General features: G+C 51.9%; 1 protein-coding gene and 1 long non-coding RNA gene across 3 annotated transcripts; one reads left to right on the plus strand and one right to left on the minus strand.

Annotated features, from left to right (window-relative positions):
- Positions 1–375: 375 nt before the first annotated feature.
- Positions 376–5599, minus strand: Tmem92 (transmembrane protein 92). Of its 2 annotated transcripts, none has more exons than XM_040749536.1 (5): positions 5303–5599; positions 3068–3090; positions 2577–2663; positions 2266–2461; positions 376–2120 (listed from the first exon to the last, which is right to left on the minus strand). In XM_040749536.1, exons 1-5 carry the CDS (start codon positions 5384–5386, stop codon positions 2025–2027), a joined length of 486 nt encoding a protein of 161 aa, XP_040605470.1. In that variant the 5' UTR covers positions 5387–5599; the 3' UTR covers positions 376–2024. The 2 variants fall into 2 exon arrangements, with proteins under 2 accessions (XP_040605470.1, XP_040605471.1); XM_040749537.1 differs by lacking the exon at positions 5303–5599 and adding an exon at positions 4882–5026.
- Positions 5095–10444, plus strand: LOC121141468. The gene is made up of 2 exons (XR_005878399.1): positions 5095–5229; positions 9463–10444. It is a non-coding gene; the product is annotated as an uncharacterized LOC121141468 (long non-coding RNA).
- Positions 10445–17241: the final 6797 nt, after the last annotated feature.

The following is a 17241-nucleotide window of genomic DNA, read 5'->3' on the forward strand; positions in this document are numbered from 1 at the left end:
GTGATGGTTTAATCCCAGCACTTGGGGGTGGGCAGAGGCAGGCAGATCTGAGTTTGAGGCTAGCCTGGTCTACAGGAGTTCCAGGACAGTGGGGGATACACAGAGAAACTGTCTAGAAGAAAAACAACCCCTATACCTAACCACCAGCACACTGCTCCCAGCAGCTCAAATCCTTTTAGAATTGTTGGGGCAGGAACTGGGGACCTAACTCAGGGTCTAGGAAAGTTTGCTACCACATTCCCCAGCCCCTCTTCCCCCTTTTAAATTTTGAGATAAGATCTCAACTAAGTCACCCAGGCTCAGATTCTGCAATAGTTGAGACGATAGGACTCTACCACAGCACTTGGCTCTTCTATGTAGAGAAACACACACACATTTTAAAATGTAATGGTGAAGTTTATTTACAAACCAAAGCTGCCCTGAACTCCCCTTTACTCCCAACAGTAAATGGCAGACATGATGTAGGTCGGCACAGCAGGTCCTTCTTCATGCTTAGGGGACAGGTGGTGTTCAGTGTGGGTGCTCATGTCTTTCAGAACAAGCTTCCATAGGGCAATGGATGGGGACCATAGCTACACCCCACCCAGTCCAGTGCACCAGGAGATACACATCTCCATGAGATTTAGTGCACAGGCCTCTCTGCAGACTTATCTGAAGAATTGCACCTGACCTCATCCTGGATACCAGGCTAGACATAGAATACTGGCTTTATAAATATCGGTGACATGAAAGGAAAGATCACCTCTGAAACGGTGACACCTCTCCCGTTCCCACCAACAGTAGAAGTCCATTCAAGGGGCTGGAGAGATGGCTCAGCTGTGAACAGCACCGGCTGCTCTTCCAGGACATGGGTTCAACTCCTGGTACCTATGTGGCAGCTCACAACTTGAAACTTCAGTTCCAAGCGGCCCAACACCCTCACAGATACACACGAGGAGGCAAACATCAATGAACATTAAAAATAAAAACAAGTTATTGCAGGCACCGAGCTTTGGGAAAAGTCACTCTCTTCAGGCCACATCACAGTTGCTGCAGAGAAATTAAAAGCCGTACACTATCTTCAGTGACAGGCAGGTGACCTCCTGCTGCAGGTCAAAACTCCAACTGTGGGATTTCTCTAGTGTCTGAAAAAGAAGGCTGGCCTTGACCTGAGGGCAAGTGGAAGCTCCAAGCTGTACTGCACACAGGACTGAGCTTTCTTCAGCTCCTCAGCCACAGGACAGTCTTCTTCCCTTTAGGGGTTAGCTGTGGGCGGGGTTAGGCTACAGTGCCTGGCACCTATTGCTCAGCAGGAAGAACAGGGTGGGGTCTGGCACCCTTCTCCCTCCAGGAAATTCTGGAAAGGAATCCGGAAGGAAGCATTCTGTAGGCATCACTCCATGGTCTTAACTACACCTGCCTCTCCAGGCTTCTACCCTGCCTTCTGACCTGTACCTCCCTAAGAGTTCCATGCTTATCAATTTCTGGTCTTCCAGAAAGCAGAGATGAGACTCGGATCCGGGGAACTCTCCAGTCCATTTCTTTAGTACCCACAGGCCCCAGGAATCTTAAGGTCAAAGCATTCATTCTCAGCTAGGATGCACAATCCTCCCAGGCAGATGGTCAACGTACTCAGTCACCATTGGAAGGAGTTGGCAGGAGCTTAGCCTCAGAACTGGTCAGAGATCAGTCAGTGAAACTTTAGCTTGGCTATGGAGGTACAGTGGGGTCCTGTCTGGAAGGTGGTTTGGAGTCCATGCAGTTCAGTCTCCTATCTCCCCCAGACACAGAAGTGCTTCTGTAGGATGGCAGAGCCAGCTGTCCAGTCAAGGTCTGCATTCCACTAGAATGCTAGAATGATCTCTGCTTCCCACTACAGGCACCCTCAACAGTCTTTAGCTTCGGAGTTGGGACAGAGACCATGAATCCAGCTTGGCAGTTGGGGAGGGACAGGGGGAGAAAAACAATAAATTAAATCAAAGATGAGAGTCATTCCAGAGTTACGAAGTCCTGGGCTCGATCCAAAAAGTTTGTGGTGAGGTAGCTCAAAAGGCTGTGCTGTCAGTGCCTCTCATTTGACCAGCAGGGTCCTCAGGCCTGAGGCTGTAGGGAGGAGGTGGTTCTTCAGGCTTCAATATGACCTGGGGGGGGGGGAAGCATACTTAGTTTGCTTTAGGCCCGGGTAAGGAATGATGAACTTGGTTGGCAGCCCTCTCCAATCTGTTACTTCAACAAGTTGCATGTCCAGCTATGAAACAAATTAGGAACTGAGATAGAAAGACTTACCTGATCATAGGGTGGTGGGGGATCCAAGGTGGTGACCCAGATCATCTCTATGGGAGCAATGGTAGGTGCTTCTGGAGGTATCTGACGATTCCTTCTGAGGTTCTGCTCTGGCTCTCTGCACTTGCAACAGAAGCGCTTCACCAAGCCGCAGATGAACAACAGAGGTATCATAACCAGGAAGACGATGAACAAGATCCTGGGAAGGGAATGATATCGCCCTGAGTGCCTATACTACTCTCCATCACCCACCCCCAGCCTATTTCAGCCTTCTGTGAATGAATGGTACCCAGAAGGGCTGACCCTGGGCTTACCTTAAAGAGTCGTTTGAAGAATTCCATATGTTTTTCTTCTCCGGGCAGCATCCACTCTCACAGCATTTGAATCCCATGGGGCAGTTTCTGGTCAAGTCAGACAGGGACGGGGAGACACCGAGGGCACCATAAATATCAGAACAAAGTGTCCATGCCTCCCCAGACACCTATACCCTCAGGTTGCAAGCCACCCTTGGTGGGTGTGGGGTACACATTGGGAGGACTTGAGACCAAGGAGTTCAGGGTTCCTCAGGCAGAATGACCATGCTACTAAATCTTACAGGGTAGGCATGGGGCTCCAGGTCAGAAAAGTAAGAGATTAACAGCAGCTACAGACCTGCAATAATGCAGTTCCCAATGTTGGGTGGTAGGAGAGGGGGTATGGTTTCAGCAAAAGTAGGAAGAGTGAGGAGGAGGTATCTGTCCCCTTATCCAGGGCATATCTGACCACACTACCCTCCCTCCATCCCCCTCCTAAGTCCCATACTTACAGGGTGTCGCAGTTGATTATAACCTGTGGGAGAAAACAGACAGTGGTCAGAGCTTCAAAACTGGGAGTTGGGTCTCAGTTCTTAGAGTGACTGCCTAGCACACACTACGTGTTGGGTTCAATTTCCAGCAATGGGGATACATCAGATGTGCACAAACCAGAATAGGGGTGCATGTCCACAGTCCCAGAACCCAAGAAGGCAGGAGAATCATTCAAGGCTAGATAGATAGTTTGAGGCCAGACTGGATGCCAGAGAGGGGCTGGTCTCACACATTTCTCCAGCTCCATGTCCAGGGTCAATGATTGGAGTCCACCTATACCCCCAGGGTTGGGATTAAAGGCATGACTCCATGTCTCACTATGTAGCCCTGGCTGGCCTGGAATTCAGAGGTCTTCCTGTCTCCACCGCCAGACTGCTGTGGAACACTATTACCTGGCTCCCAAGTGATTCCCCCCTTCCATACCCTCAGCTGGGGATTGGCCCAGGAAGCCACCTAGCTCCAGAACCTCCAGAAAGAAACATAAGCCCCTTCCCCTCAACACTCCATGTCCCAAGTAGATGCATCTCTAGGAGTTTCCTAAACACACTCAAGCCCCATTCATCAGGTACTTGCTGGGAATTCAGAGCCTCTATCAGAATTCCATCATGTCTAAGTTCTTAACCAGGACTCTCCTCTACAAGTCCTCAAGGCATCTCTCTCTCCCACTACCTCACTTAAAATGACAACCATTGCCAGCAGTAGTAATCATTAATCCCAGCACACCAGAGGCAGGTAGATGTTATAGTTTGGGGCCAGCTTGGCCTACCTAGCAATTTCTAGAGCAGCCAGGACTAGACCCTGTCTCAACAGATAAAAAATGGGAAGTCAGATCATGACAATAGCACTTCATTTGCCGAGTAAAGGCAAGGGAAGCAGTGACAGTCACAGGCTTACAGCAGCACTGTTCTTTAGTGAGGACAGGTATAGGAAGAAGTAAAGACACAGCAGGGGACCCAGGAACTCAGTCACATCCCCTGCTCTTCCAAATACCAGACTCTGCCAACTCCCCACTCCTGGTTTCTCTGGTAGCCCCATGTCCTGGAACTTGCTCTGTAGATAGGACTGCCCTTGAACTCAGATCTGCCTGTCTGTGTCCTGAGTGCTGGGATTAAAGGCGTGAGCTGCCACCACCCTCTCCTGTATTACATTTAAGCAGTTATAACAGAGATCACACCCCCCTTAAACCCCAGCCCACTTTTAATGCCAGGGCTGAGGCAGTAAACACAGATGTCTGTTGAGTTCAAGATCAGTCAATCTACATAGCATATCCTATAATGGCAGGGTTAATAAACTGGACCAGGATTATTCCAGTTTCCAACTTAACCAGGTTATCTGATCTGGGATGGTTAGGAGCCTGAGTTTTAGGAAGCATGGAGTGGGATATCAAGCTGGATTTATTGGCTCTTACGGGGAGATTGACCATGCCTATACTTGGGGCTGCACAGAGGGGTCATCAGAGGATGCTGGGGTCTAAGAATGGAAAGAATGCCTTGAATCTGGGCTCATGTATGGCCTTGGGCAGAGAACTTCAATTCCATTGAATCTTAACTGTCCTGAGGAGCAGGCTTGGGACGTCACCCCCACCCCACAACAGATTCTCAACCAAGATTGTAAATTTAAAAGGCTTGTTCTGACCACCTCTCAGTTTGCAGGAAAACCTGCCAACCCGAGACACTTAAAAGAGTTTGGATATGAGGAACGGCAGCACTCAAAACCTTGCCTCCCTGAACCACCCAAGTCAGAGGCCACCCAGCTCCGACAAGCTGCAACGAACCAAAGAAGTCCAGAGAGCCTCCTCCTCCCTAGAACACATGAAGAGAAGTCCCAGAGAGAGCCATGGAGAAACAGGGCAGGACAGCCGCCTAGCCCACACAAGCAAGACCTCGGATTCCTCAGCCTTACAGATGAGAAGCTAAGTAAGAAATACAACAAGAATGGAGGTCAAAGTTCCCATTCAGGACCGTGGGTGGAGCCAGATACCACTAACAACACAACTCGGGCAAGACTAGGGGCCCAGGTTTCCAGAGCCTCCCTCCAAGGTGCGGTCTCTACCTCCACTTTCCCCAAGCAAAACAGAAAGGAAGTTGCTAATTGCCAGTGGTTACAAGGAATTCCTGACAAGGTAAGGCGGGGACTGGCTGGGAGGCAAATCTCTACCCATACGGTCCTCCAAAAGACTCAGAAGGCTTGCTTACCTGGTTGGTGCTTACTCGTTGGATATTGGAGAGCAGGCAGACGAGCAAGGCGAGCGCGCGGTCCAGGAACCTGGCATCCGGCATTCTGGCAGGGGGCTACTGAGTTTCCGTGTCCAAGGAAGGAGTGACAGGGCACGATCTTTACAACTTCCCTCCACCTATGGGGCCCAGCCTCAGAATGGGGGCGGAGTTAGCACACCTGAGTTGGGCCAGACTAAGGCTTCCAGCTGGGAGCTCAGGTAGACTAGAAGTGGTGAGGAGCTGAATTTGCTCAAGTCTGAGACACTGGGACGCGGGATGGGCTTATTTAAGTAGTAAACCAGATGTACCAGAGCACCGTGGGAATCCCTAGTCTGATCCGCATTTAAGTAGAGCAGGGTGTGGTGACACCAACCTTTAATCCCAGAAGACAGAAAATCTCAGTGAGTTCAAAGCCGGGTGGTGGTGGCACACGCCTTTAATCCCAACACTCAGAAGGCAGATGCAGGTGGATCTCTGTGTGTTCAAGGCCAACCTGGTTTAGAGAGTGAGTTCCAGGACAGCCAGGGCTACAGAGAAACCCTCTCTCAAAAAAACAAACAAAAAAAAAAAAAAAAAAGAAAAGAAAAGAAAGAAAGAAAAAGAACAAAAGGGGGAGGGGACAAGGGGGAGGGAGACAATCTGGGAAGATGGCTCAGGGGTTTAGAGCACTTGTCCTTGGATCTGAGTTGGGTTTCCAGCATCTACATACATGATGGCTCTCAAGCAGGAGAGAACACCCACTTCTGAACTCTGAGGGCACCAGGTATGCACATGGTGCAATACATATGTGTAATAGATACAAACATAAAATGAAATAACTAAAATTTTTTTTTGGTTTTTCAAGACAAGGTTTCTCTGTAGGTTTGGAGACTGTCCTGGGACTCCAGGTTGGCCTCGAACTCACAGAGATCTGCCTGCCTCTGCCTCTGAGTGCTGGGATTAAAGGTGTGGGTCACCACCAGCTGGTGGGTAGATTTTTTTTTTTTTTGGTTTTATGAGACAGGGTTTCTCTGTTTTGGAGGCTGTCGGTCCAGCCTGGCCTCGAACTCACAGAGATCCACCTGCCTCTGCCTCCCGAGTGCTGGGATTAAAGGCGTGCACCACCAACGCCCGGCTGGTGGGTAGATTTTTGTTGTCGTTGTTGTTATATCAGGCTAACCAAGTGCATGTGCCACCACTGCCAGACTGATAGGATTTGTTTATGTAGACTTTGCTGTCCTGGAACTCACTACATAGACCAGGCTGCCCTCAAACTCACAGAGATCTGCCTGCCTCTGCCTCTGAGTTCTGGGTATGGGTCACCACCAGGTGGTAGGTAGATTTTTTTTGGTTGTTGCTATTGATTATGTTTTTGGAGATAGAGTTTCTCTGTGTAGCCCTGGCTGTCCTGGAACTCTCTCTGTATATCAGGCTAACCTGGAACTCAGGGATTCACCTGCCTCTGCCTCCCAGGGCTGGAATTAAAGGTGTGTGCCACTACCACCCAGATTAAAAATATCTCTAAAATAAAAGATTTGAGAGAACAGCTCAAGACTGCTGAATTATTCCTTGTTACCTGCACCCCTTTATCTTACACAAAAGGAGGGGTGCTGTACCTGCCCAGAGATGAGAGGCATGCAAAGGGAGGTAGGCAGAGATTTCAGAAAGACAGCCAAGGAACAAGCAGAATAGAGGCGGGGCTGGTGGGGTCATGTAAACGGTGCATTCCTTTGCACTTTGCCCATGAAGGCAGTAAAAGGCTGCTTGGGTTGGGGAGCGAAAAGTCTAGCATAGCATCCCCATTATTGAGACAATAATTGATATTGAGATATTAATCCCTTCCCCTTTGCAACTTTGTGGGGAGTTGCTGGTTCATTTCCTTTCTGATTAAAGAAAAACTGAGGCTAAAGACATGTTTAGGAAACTGAGGTTAAGGACTTGCCCACTGTGGTCAAAAAGCAGATAGTCCTCAAGCAGCAGAAGGAGGTCAGGTGGGATTCCTGGTAGGACTCAGGCGGTCAGAGTCTGGCCGCCAGGTGGCAGCATCGCCCAGAGCGGGGGTGCGCTCAGGGATCCCGGTGACTCAGGAGGCCTCTGTCAAGAACAGGCAGACAGGTGGATGCATGATGACTGTCAAGAGTGGAAGAGACGTGTAGCAGCCTAACCGGGGGAAAGGGCGCAATGGTGTGGTGTCTGGGGCGCTGCCTGGTCTGCATCCCCTGCTACCGGTCCACTTTGACTTGGCCTCCTGGAAACAGAGCCCTTTCCTGCCTTCTGATCCTCTTTTCTCTGTGATATTGAGAAACTTTCTCCAAGCCTCGCCTTTCCCCCAGGCCCGTTTTCCGATTTCAGCATTTCGCCATGTCCAAAGGCACCCATTTGGGCGCCTTTGTGTCCCCCTCCTGTTCTGTCACCCCACTGTAGGTCAGTGGAGTAAGAGGACTTTTGGTTTTGTCTTTGCATGCATTTCCTTGACCGCTTTGGTCCTGTACTCCACCCCCACCACTTCTGTGGCTCAGGGCCCCTCCACGGAATAGGTCTCCCGTCTCTCTGTCACTTTCTTCCTCTGTTTCTCATTATCCCTTGGCTCTTTCTACTTCTTAAAAACAGAACCTTCCGTTACTAAGCCAAATGCAGTTGGGAGCTGGCCCCCAGAGAATCTCCTCTCTAATTGCAATCTGGGGTGACTGAGTCCAAAGGGAAAAATGGGAGTCTGTCTCCTGCCACCTCCTCCCCCTCCCTGCAGTTAATATTGGAGCCTGACTAGTGCCCCCTGCCCCCAGCCAAAGGGGAACATTTTGGGAGAGTGCTGAAACTTCCGGACAACACTCACACTTCTGCCTCTTGGGTGACATTGTTGCTAACTTGGACTTCTGACCCACCTGCCCCTGCCCAAGCCCAAGTGTCTCAGCATCCATGTCCCGATCATTCTTCATTTCCTGCGGCCTGTCAACTTGCCCAGGCTTGGAGCCCTCTAGGATTACACCAGGGAAGAGGACATACTCAGTAGTTGGTGGGGGGGGGGAGGTGTTGGGAAGCGGCTAGCACCAGTGGCCCTTAGGGACGGAATGAAGCATTTCCACCTGACCCAGATCTATTGTTGCCAAAAGAAAAAACAAAAGCACCCAATTAAAGTTGCATTTAGATAATTCTAAAATGTATTTGTTATGTGAAATTCAAAGTTACCTAAATATTTTTTTTTCAAGACAGGGTTTCTCAATCAGATGGTGGTGGCCCACACGTTTAATCTCAGCACTTGGGAGATAGAGGCAGGCAGATCTTTGTGAGTTCAAGGCCAGCAGTCCACAGAGAGAGTTCCAGGACAGCCAAGGTTACACAGAGAAACCCAGTCTTGAAAAACAAACAAACAAAAACAAGGTTTCTCTGTGTATCCCTGGATGTTCTTGAACTCACTTTGTAGACCAGGCTGGCCTCAAACTTGGAGACCTGCCTGCCTCTGCCTCCCAACTGCTGGGATTAAAGGCCACCACAGACCCCCCCACTAAATAAATTCAAAGTGTCTGGTATTTTACTCGGCAAATCTGATCCTACCCACATTTACAATGTCACAGGAGTTGACACTGGAGAACAGCTGCTCCACCCTCTGCCCTTCGACTTCTAAAAGGAGAAAGGTGGTCCCCTAATCTTGACTCATCAGGCAGAGTCCAGTCAGTCCCCAGAAGTTGCTTCTGGCCTCCCAGTTCTATGACACCAAATTGCCTGACCCCTCCGCCCCTTTCTGGGATGGGATGAGACTGGAAGTTGGGAATTCCTGCATAGGACAAGAGCCCAAGGCCCTTGCCAGCATCCACTAAGACTAGAGGGTTCAGCATTGCTATAGGCAAAGTCAGTGCGGAGTTTAGTGGGAGCTGCGTTCTTTGATTTGGTTTTTGAGACAGGGTTTCCCTCTGTATAGCCCTGGTTGTCCTGGAACTCACTTTGCAGATCAGGCTGGCCTCGAAGTCATAGAAATTTGCCTGCCTCTGCCTCGGGAGTGCTGGGATTAAAAGCGTGTGCCATCACCACAATGGTGAGAGCGGTTCTTGTTCAGAGAGACAAGGGTCCTGTTCAAGGGCAGCGGCCCCATCCCCACCCAGTGAGCTGACAATGAGAGGGTGGCTTGTGCATGCAGACATGCATGGATATATTCTTTCACTCAGGAAACCAGAGGCAGGAAGACCCGGAGACCTTCTGAAGTCTGCAGCTCTCTGGATTTCACACCAAATTCCAGCTGGGTTTCTCAAGCAGCGGTAAAGTCCCCATGCCTTCTCCATATTCACTCTTCTTCGGGCCGGTTGCTGAAGAAGGAGTTGCTTGTCTGTGGACCCTCTAGGGCCTCACTGTAAGGGCCTGGAGGTCAGCTGACCACCCACGCTTTCTCAGAGAAGGCAGCTGGAGCCCAGAGGCCAGGAAGGTCAACTCACAGAGGACATGGGAGCTGAGTCACAATCTCGATCATGCAGGTTGTGAGACCCCCCACATCGCTCAAGTGGCTACATCTTAGCCAGGGGAGCCACGGCTCTCTTGGAGAAACACTCTGCTGAGGGTTCGGGGAGGGAAACCTTGCCTATAACTGCCTAGTTGACCCTGGATAGGAAGAGCTAGGTGATGTACTGTTTCATCCCTTGATACTTCATCCTAATGTTCCTGGCTTCTCCACAATACTAAAACTAGCCCAACTAAGACACCTAGTATCACTGGGCTGTGACTTCTTCCAAGGAGGCAGAATACTTGCCTGTATTTGGGACTCTGCCTCTAGGGGCAGTATTGTGCTATCTTAGCCAATATGCCATTTATGGTCTGCTGTGTGCGACCTAAGCTCTCTCTCTATTCATTTGCAAAAGGAGAACCAAAGCGACACACACAGAGACTGTGAAGGAGATGACAAGAGCTGCTTAGTGACACTGAGGGATCCTGTACGAACCAGAGTACAGCCTACTTCTTCCTCGGGGTCAGCTGGGCAAGGTCTTCCTCCTCCACCCCAATTGCTCAGTGCCTGGCATACAGCAGTAGCAAAAAAACATGAGCTGTGTTTTTTAGAGACATCCCTGCTGTCCTGGAACTTGCTTTGTACACCAGGCTGGCCTCAAACTCACAGAGATCCACCTGCCTGAATGCTGAGATTAAAGGCATGTGCCACCACTGCCTGACTGAGCTGGTTTTGTTTGTGACAAAACGGAGTACCCAGGAATTAAGGGCCTTACCTCTTTCCAAAGCAAATCTCACTCTGCCCCTCTACATGGGCTGCCAGAGACCAACCAGCACTACTGGCCCTAAATGCCCGGCTCAGCAGCCCCCTCTACTGTTCAGTACATGGTCTGCACCCCAGCAAAAGTCAATTACAAGGGATAGGGCAGTGACCTGCTTGGGAGGACGACTGGTATTGACCACTAGCACACTACCAGATGTGGTGGGATGTGATGCTGGGGCAGAGCCTGGGCTTGCTTTCCTTCTCTCTCTCTCTCTCTCTCTCTCTCTCTCTCTCTCTCTCTCTCTTCCTTCCTTTCTTTCCTTTTTTGGTATGTGTGGGGGGGCGCAGGGTCTCTCCGCAGAGCCCTGGTTGTCACTATGTGCACCAAGCTGGCCTTGAACTCACAGAGATCTGCTTAACAGTGTCTCCTGAGTGCTGGGATTAAAGGGGTGTGCCACCAAGTCTGGCCTAAGAGATTTCTACTCTTTCCCACATTCCTTCATGGGTCTTTGGAGAGCTCTCAGGGACTGGAGACAATCACAGTTGTCACCTCCCCTGTGAGACGCAGTGCCACATTGCTCTTTAGGGGCCTCACCATTATCTTCTGTAAGGTCTTTAGCTTGGCCTCCCTGTTGGCTCTGGTGTTTCTCTCTTGCTCTCTAACTTTCCAAGGCTCCAACTGTCACTTGCATAAAGCCCAATTAGGATGACAATTGGGGGTGCCTATACCTGTCCCTCATCCAGTGTGCACTCTCTGGCCCAACCCACTAGAGACCTTCGCCCCACTCTCCATTTCCCTCCTGGCCTCAGCCTGGGCCACTTCCCACCTGGAATACATTGCCCACACACTTCTCTGAAGCCCAATAAATTCTTATCGCTTCCTCCCGAAAGCCTTCTTAGACGTGGATCTTCTTGGAAGAGTAGTCCTCCAATGTCCTCCCCACTCTCTAAGGGCCTTTCCCTTCTCTCTTGAAGATGTGTGGACATGTCCTCATATTCCCACCAGGCTGCACGGAACCAGCCAGCTCTGATTCAGCCTTCATTCCCCATGGTGCTTTGTTCCAAGTAAACAGAGGCTGTGTTGTCAGAGGGGAAGCTGGTTGGAGCCTGAGCCTCCGGGGTCAGGGTTGGGTTTCTCTAAGGAGAAATTTGTTTCCAAGTCGTTGGTGAAGGGCCCTGGGTTAGGAGGCTTCAAACTGATGATGTTTGTCTGGGGGTATCTTCCTCTTCTTTCTGCCCCCAATAGTATACTGAAGCTTATGCACCCTTCTCCTAGCAAGATTATACCCCAGGAATTGAGCTACTTTCAGGGTGTATGGGGGTGGGCAACGGCTGACCCTCCTTCTAGGAGGAGCAGAGAGCAGCAGGGTCCTGCCAGTGGGACCAGGGTCTTAGTCTCCTTCCCAACATCCCTTTGACTACGGAAGCCCACTAGCCCTTCTTCCTGAGTGGTAGACATAGGGATGGGTTAAGTGACATCTGGAGTTGACCCCAAGTCAGAGCTGCCAATCTGCAGGCCAAGATGCAGAGGGAGGGTAAACACCTGATAATTAACAGTGCAGGGAGCTTATTACCCTAATGACTGGGTTGTAGGGTCTCTACTAATGCTCACCTTCCCCAAGGCTTAACAGAGACAAAGAAACGGCATTTGGGAACCATTATACTTCCAAAGTGCAGGTTTCCGGGGCCCAGACCTGAGGGAGGCCCTCCAGAAACTGGGGGGGGGTGTGGCAGGAGAGGAAACTAGTGGACTTTAGCTGTCTGGAATGGTGGATGAAATGGAATCACCATGATGCAGTCTGGAGAGGTTGAGCAAAAACTGGGCTGAGGGTCTGGAGGTTCCCAATCTACTCCATTTGGGGCTCCTTCCACCTCCTCCCGTACATGGTTTCTCTGCCCTCACTGTTTATCCCTTGAGATAGGCGTCTCAAGCCATAAAGAAGCAAGGAATTTGTGATTTCTGGGTCCTTCTCTTTTCAACTGTACCCTGTCTGTGCGTTGATCTGGCTTACAGACCCATGATGTGTGTGTGGGGGGGAGCAGCTTGTGGTTACATTTACAGGAACCTCCCAGCCTCCAAAGAAGCTGGGGGCTAAAAGCAGCCCCTCTGAGGGGGACATATTTAAGGCAGAGCCTCTTAAAGATAGATCTGGGGCGTCGGATTAAGTCTGGATGCGGGGGTGGACAGGGAACATCCCGGAAGGAAGCTGGGAAGGCAAGAGAGAGAGAGAGAGAGAGAGAGAGAGAGAGAGAGAGAGAGAGAGAGAGAGAGAGAGAGAGAGAGAGAGAGAGAGAGAGGCGGAGGAAGGAGGTGGGTGGGTGGAGAGCACATTCTTCCTGCGATCCTGGCTTCGAGAGGCAGCCACATCATCTGGCTCCCAGTTGAGGACAGACTTGGCTCCAGGCGTGTGCACGCACACATGTGACGGCGTGTGCGTCCCAGTACATATGTGTGCACGTGCTGTGTGCACACAGCCAGCGTCTGTGCTGACGTGGCCGCGCCCCTCACCCCAGACCAGCTTCCTTATCTTCAAGCTGGCTCCAGGATCCCCCTCTCCGCAGTGGCCCTGTTAACGCCTCCCGCTCCTGTGTTAGCACCTCACAGCCCGGCCCCCTCCCTCTGCCCCTGCAGGGCCCCCAGAGAGGCCCCGTGGCTTGCAGCCCAGTTCTCGCCTTCTGATTCTTCTCCAGCTTTTATTTTTCAATGCTGGGTTCTCCTACCAGCTCCAAAGCCCCCTGCCCTCTCCGTCCTTCCCATGCCCATGTAGAAAAACGTTCTTTGCAGAGCAAGGTCGCCTGGGGGTGAAATCATTTCCCTCACAGCTTAATGTTTTTTTTCTTCCAAGTTGTGGATGAAATACTAGGGTGCAAAGTGACCCCCTATCAACCTTCTCTGCCTGGAGAGTGGGTGGAGACCCAGGGAGGCACATATAGTTTAGGAAGAAACTGTTCTAGGGTCCAAAGCTAGGACCTGATGCTGGCTTTGTCCCCTTCACTGCACCAAAGGCAGGGGGAGAGTCTAGATATAAATGTCCCCTCCAAACCGCTGCTTCCAGTCTGATCTGGCCTGCTGATGCTGAGTGGGACAGGGTGGTCCTGTGCCCAGAGCCAGGTTGTCAGGCGTCCAGGACTACAGGTTTCCTCTACCAAAGGGCCCCTTCCCTTTGGGCTTTGATGTGTCTGCTAGGTTAGTGGAGGATGTTTGGCTTGGGGCCTCGGGCCAGGATAAACTCCCTCTGCCTGCCCCTGCCTTCTGAGCCAAACCGCTGCCTCCTTGCTGCCAGCCTCCTGCCTCTCCCAGCCTGGGCCTGGGCTCTTCCAAAGCGGCTTGCATAGCCTGTGCAAGCCACGGACACTGAGCCACTGCTTTTACTGCTGTTGAGAGAGGCCCTATGGGCTGGGTGTCTTACCCTTACTCCATTCTGACACTAGCCTGCATACTAGGAGACCAGGCCACTTTTGGTGGGGGTGGGGTATGAGGCAAGACCCCACGGCCAGGAGAGGGCAGGGTGAGATACAGTTGGGAGCCGGGGTGCCCCCTGTGAGCTGCCTGAGTAGGCTGGAGGTCCTCCAGATGGGTCAGTTCCAGATGTGGGGATGACTCATCCTGGATGGGGAGGATGGGCAGTCGATGTGGGGGTGTGGAACAGGGTGGTGTGAGGCCCAGAGTTACTTCCAGCTCCTGCTCCCTGTCCTCTAGAGCAATCCCCCAACTTCACTGCCAGTCAAGTGGGAGCTACCCCCGATGTGCAGCCTTGCACATTCTGATACGGGCTCGGAGATGGACAAGAGAGAGCCTCTGGGAAGGGGACCACCAGGGGACAGAGAAGAAGGGGTGGTGCTCAGTGAATTGGAAAGGGGGAAAGGGGGAATGGGGAAGGTGGGAGGGAAGATTGGGGAGGGAAAAGGCTGGGAGAACTCCAGGGCAAACATGTTGGCCTCCTTTGCGCCTGTTTCAGAGCTGTACCACTGGCAGGAGGGTACAAAGGAGTAGACATGTGGGTGTGGGCTGTGGTATGATGGTTTCATGGCTATAGTGGACGGGCCGTGCTGGATGAGCATCTTGTGTCTTCTGAGGGTTGTGAGCCTTCATGCTGCTGGGGGATGCTGTGCTGGGGGATATTGTTCACTGGGTGGAGGAGCAGAATCTTGGTCCATATGGTGAAGAAACAGGAAGACAGTGTGTCTGTAGCCACTGGCTTTAGTGGGCAGAGGGTTGCAACAAGTGTGTTTAATTAAGCCAAGGCACAGTGCTTTCGGGCGCTGAGGGTGGACCCCTCCCCTGGGGAGTGAGAGGCAGACAGTGGTAGTCAGGTACCCTGGACCAAGACTCCAAAGACCTAGGCTCTCATCAGCCAAGCAGCATCCAGCCTCCTAGAGCTACAACATCTTTTAGAGGGCCCAGCAGGTACTCTGTCTAGTCAGGTAGCCAGAGGCCCTGAGCTCGAGGCAGCTATGCCATGCACTACAGTGCTGGTGTGTCGCATCTGGGCACAGTGCTGCCTGCCCTCCTGCCTCTGCAAAGCTGCCGTCCTGGTCTCCTCTTTGACTTCCAGGTGGGTCTGCTGACAGAGTTGCCAGCCGCTCCCTGGAGAGGTCCACCTGTGCCAACCACGCGGGCCAGGGTAAACAGGGCACTAAGTGTCTGGGCGGGTGCCTGGCAGGCTGGGCACAGTTTCTTTACACAGACCTCTGCTCCAGCCTGGCTGGGCTGCATCCTCTCACCAAATGACAGGTCTGATGCCCCAGGCCCATAAATTGTGTTTTCTGGTTAAGTGGGGAGGCATGGGGGCTGTCAAGCAGACGGATAATCAAGTTTAATAGGGAGAACACATGTTACCTCCTTGGGGGTGTGCTTGTGGTGACTGTCTTCCTTGATGTAGGGCTTCTGGCTCCTTAGGGGGTCATGGTTGAAACCTCTAGTCTCCCAATAAATGCCCACACACAACATACACACATGTACCCCTCACACACTCATAGACTCACCCAGTATACACACTACCAGTTGTTTTTACAGCGAGGGGATGATACCCAGAGAGGTTGAGCCTCATCTCCTGAGTCGCCCATATGACGTGTGAACTTAGATGTGTATGTGCATCTCTAGATCCTGTGATGTTACCACCCAGCCCCACTGGTCCCCAGTCTCCGTCCCTTCTCCTCAGACGTGGACTGGAAGAGGCTCCTTGAGCTTGCCTTGCCCCTGGGGACCCCTCATGTTCCTCTTCACCCTTCAGAATGGGTACCAACTCCCGTATCACAGGCAACTCCTAACGGAGAACAGGGGGGTGGGTTGAGGCAGGATCTGGAGGAGTCAGGCCTGGGAGGGGCAGAATGGAGGGACACTTAACAGGACTCAGGCTGGGAAGAGCCAGAGGAATGCCATCACTCCTCAGCCCCCAAGAATGGGAGCAGGTCCTGACCCAGTTTGCCCAAGGCTAGAGAGACAGTGAAGCCTAGTGGTGCTCAGAGCAAGAGAGTGACCAGTGGCAGTGGGAGGGCATCCAGGCCTGTAGGTATTGTGAGGGTAGGGAGGGAGGAGTTGTTGCCAGCGGGGACTCTAGAAGCCCCCCCTTGTTTAATTCTCACTCTGTCATTTTCCTGTTCGTCCAGCTCACACGTGCCAGTGCCGGCATCTCCCACTCCCGTATCTCTCTCCTGCTTGCCCTTCCCTTTCATCCGGCCAGAGCAGCAGCCCTAGAAACTAGGGCCACTGGAGCCATGTTCCCAGGATGGAAGGAAGCTTTGTCCAGAGAGGCCATGGCCAAATCTGTATTCTCAAAAGAGCTGTGCCAGCTTGCCCATTCCTTTGGCCAGGTCTCCCCAGAGCTCCCCTGCATCTAGGGTCCTTGGAGTCAGAATCCTGACAGTGCCAGATGGTGTGGGAAGGGATACATCAAATCTGTGACCAGTGGCTAAAATCAGATCACAGTGTGTGTATGTGTGTGTGTGTGTGTGTGTGTGTGTGTGTGTGTGTGTGTGTGTGTAAAAAGACCACCACGTGTTCAGTGTGCCTGTCTGGAACTATTCAGCTCTATCCCAAGGCCTGATGTTATCATTAACAGTGCCCCCAAAGTATCCTGGTTAGGCCATAAATTATGCCTCAGACCAGCAGACTGGTAGGGCATAACCCCCTATTCCCCTGGCCTCTTGGAAGAGTTGTGGAGCCTGCTTGGGCCTCACCCAAGCATAATAGGGCCAGACAGCAAAAAGGGGAGCTACAGCTATATAAATAAGCTTGGTGGTGGGGGAGGTCCTCCAGCATTGGGTAGAGCTACGCTGCCTGCTGGAGAGGGAGGAAGAATTGTGGTTGCCCCCAAGCATCGTATAATTTAGGATGTATTTTGGGCACTCTCTCCTAGCTCAGGGTGGGGCCGAGGTTAATTTAAGGGTTTAATGGATTGGGGAAGGAAGAGAGGGAAACCCTCCCATTCAGGCAGGTTGGCAATGGAGGGTCCTTCACACGACCTCTGCCACCTCCAGGGTCTCCTTCCCCTGTCCTTGCCCCTCCCCACACCTCTCCTCAGCAGAAGGCAGGTCCTTCCCAAAGTGTGAGGATCTGGGTCTCAGGTTCCAGCCCTTCTCCCACCACCAGGGACAGGAGCAGCTAGGGTCTGAGAGAAGCACTGGGGGCCAGGATGCTCTGGAAGGCTCTGAGACGCCTTAGCTCCTGGTCCAGATGTTCTGCCATGTCCTTCCTGAGTCAGGGGGTGCTTCTAGCCTAGTGGAGGAGGCATAGGCTCTGCTACCG

The sequence above is a fragment of the Mesocricetus auratus genome, unplaced genomic scaffold (assembly GCF_017639785.1).
Source record: "Mesocricetus auratus isolate SY011 unplaced genomic scaffold, BCM_Maur_2.0 Super-Scaffold_100007, whole genome shotgun sequence".
NCBI classification, from domain to species: domain Eukaryota; kingdom Metazoa; phylum Chordata; class Mammalia; order Rodentia; family Cricetidae; genus Mesocricetus; species Mesocricetus auratus.